At 41.2% G+C, this 2948-nt stretch overlaps 1 protein-coding gene across 1 annotated transcript in view; it reads left to right on the top strand.

Moving 5' to 3' along the window:
• Positions 1 to 21: 21 nt before the first annotated feature.
• The window catches only part of LOC108536649 (rho guanine nucleotide exchange factor 6-like), a gene marked incomplete at its 3' end in the record, with an annotated part of 42873 nt that continues 39946 nt past the window's right edge, over positions 22 to 2948 (top strand). The window contains exon 1 of the mRNA XM_017883643.1: positions 22 to 526. Within this exon, the coding sequence (XP_017739132.1) occupies positions 506 to 526 (21 nt within the window). The remainder of the gene's footprint in view (positions 527 to 2948) is intronic.

Genomic DNA, 2948 nt, shown 5'->3' with positions numbered 1-2948 from the left:
ATCTGGGCCACACACCCGACTTGCTACATCAAATTCTCTGGCTGTTGATTCTAGGAAATAGCATTTTTAACAACTCCTCCCACTCCTTCCTTAACCACTTCCCCTTAATGCACAGGTGGCTCTGATGCTCACTTCACCTAAAATATGAGAACCAATCAAGGAAAAGGTTGAATGGAGGATGTAGGATTCAAGGCAAATCTTGGAGGAAGGTCGGAAGTTAGACAAGCAGAGAAGAGCTGAAAGTTTATTCAGACGGGGGAGCTATATGAGCAGATTCTCCCTGGCAAGAGTGTGCCTGTCTGTAATTAGTCCCTGCCGGTCAGAGAGTGGACTGCATTCTCTTCTTCTCCCATCCAAATGTCCCTTGTAAGATGAAATTCTTTATTCACTGCAACGATTGCAGCACACTTAATAAAGCTGTCCTTTGTGCTGTCACAAATAGGCCAGACTCACAGTAATCCTAATATTCAACTCTGGGGATGAGCATCTGTGTGCAGAGTGAAAGATGGTATTTCCCCACATCCAGGTAGGAAAATATAATCACTAAGGACCAATGTAATTTATTTTGTTCTTGCTTTCTTCTACTTTATGTAACATAAGGTAGATGCCTTAAGGGCATGTTTTATAGAACTTGCCTGCAGTAGAAAAGGTGGGAGGAAGGCTGTGGCATGTTACATTACAAAAATCCTAGGAAGCCTTGGGTAACCTTTGCTGTAGCTTCCCGTCTTCTGCTCACCCTCATTTTCTCTCTCACTCATCTGTCTACCCTCTCACTCCCACCCTGGATTTTTCTACCTTTCTAGTGCTCACTCACCTTTTCAATTCTACTAGCCTAAACTACCTTACACATATATCCATTGATTCTCTTTTCCATATCCGCTCTTATTTCTTTCTTACCCTCTTCCCATCTTACTCTTCCATACGAGGGCTGGAGGTGGAGGAAGTGACAGGATCCTGGGGAGTTCGTGAATCTATCTGTGGATAATGGGGACTAGTGCTGCTTGTTTGGTGAAAGCCAAGGACCTGGGCGTGCAGAATCAATCACTGCAGGCAGTTCTACTGGCATATAAATCAAATATGACATAAATATTATAATATATTGCTCTTTTTGTTCTCAAAGAACTTCACCAACATTAGCTCATTTTCATAGGCATTGTAATTATCTCAGAATTCCTATATTTGTAATAATTTTGCTTTGATTTAAGGTTTCCTGAGACCATTATAGACTCCTTTATCATTGGAGATATCTCTATTTTCAGCCATTGTTTATGCATTTTAGTTTCTTAAAATAATTTCTTTATACTTTTATGACTCCTTCTCTTTGGAAAACAGTTACACAAATGAACTCACTCTAAAGCCTCTCCAGGAAATGTAGGAAATGTGTTTTACTGGAAAATCAATAGCCCAGGATGGCGGTAGCAAAGGCCTCCACCTTTTTTTTTTCCTATGGTTTCTCACTGTCTATTTTATTCTGAATTCAGGCAAAGGTTGGTTGAGCAAAAGGATGCCCAGTTGTCCTTGTGAAGACAGAGTCAGGGAGGCAAAGGCAGTGTCTGGACAGAGTCTATTTTAGTGAGTTTGAATGGATTTCATCAGATCAAATTGTACTGCTCTGAAGTTGCTTGGCCTGCCAAACTCCTTGGCTTCTGACTCACCACTGAGGCCTTCTGTTTGGGAGCACATAGCCTTCTCTGTCTGCTTCCCTTCTTATCCTTTTACATTAGATGCCCTGTGGCCTGAAAAATAAAGAACCAGTCTCAGAAGTTCATCAGTTGATATTTTGAGATTGAAGAAAGCAATAAAGTTCCGAGTGACTTTGGGAAGGAATCCCAAACATCCAATCCACCCTGATGAGCATTCCTGCTCATCCAACCACAGCAAGAGAAGTTCTGTTTAGTATATTACTACTCACATGTATTTTTTTGGGGGGGGGAGGGGGGCATAATTTGATAAAAAGACTTACTAACCACTTTTGTCATTTTAATTTTGTAAAGTCCATTCTGCCACTCTCAAAACTTGCAGTCATAGGAGTTTAATGTATATTTCCATTTAGCTCTCCAGAACTCACTCCAAGGCAGCAGGAAGTGTCTGTGTGCCTCCCTCCCATGGGAAGTAACTGTCCTATGCCAGTGGTTCCAGCAGAGATGGGTCTCCTAGAAAGTTTGTTGCCTCACCTAGCAAATAAACCCACTGGAGCAGGACACTTGGCATCTTTCTTGAAGAATCTTAGCAATTTCATGTACAAGAACCCCATATGATAGCATTTTAAAGGGAATTGAAATATTAAGGCTATTTCAATGGGGGAGAAGGAGAGTGAATTATATAAACAATGGAATTAAAGTGGTGTTTGTTTTAAAAATCACATTTTATGATGAAAATAATATCTATGATTTTTCTAATTTAAAAAATTCTCTTCAAGCTATGACTGTTTGCTGTTGTTTTCCTTTATTTCAACAGATATTATAATTCAGGGACTATGACAGTTATATACAACAGTGCTTTAAGGGAGGGTGACAGCTGGGCATGGTTGCTCATGCCTGTAATCCCAGAACTTTGGGAGGCAGAGGCAGGAGGATAGTTTGAGCCCAGGAATTCAAGACCAGCCTGGGCAACATAGTGAGACTCCGTCTCAACAAAAAATTAAAAATTAGCTGGGCATGGTGGCGTGTGCTTGTAGGCCGAGCTACTTGGGAGGCTGAGGCAGGAGGATCATTTGAGTCTGGGAGGCCAACACTGCAGTGAGCCAAGATAGCGCCACTGCACTCCTGCTTGGGTGACACAGCAAGACCCTGTCCCAAAAAACAATCAAACAAACACACAACAAAAAAAAAATGAGTAATTTAAAAAATTAAAAAAACTTTAGAAAGGAAGGGTGAGGATGTGAGATGGCTTGTTACCAGACATGGTCTTTTTAGAAAAGTGTGAACAGGCCAGGCATGGTGGCTCAC

Source organism: Rhinopithecus bieti, unplaced genomic scaffold (genome assembly GCF_001698545.2).
Source record: "Rhinopithecus bieti isolate Rb0 unplaced genomic scaffold, ASM169854v2 scaffold_14325, whole genome shotgun sequence".
NCBI classification, from domain to species: Eukaryota; Metazoa; Chordata; class Mammalia; order Primates; family Cercopithecidae; genus Rhinopithecus; species Rhinopithecus bieti.
The sequence above is the reverse complement of the archived record's forward strand: the minus strand, read 5'-3'. Positions and strand labels throughout refer to the sequence as shown.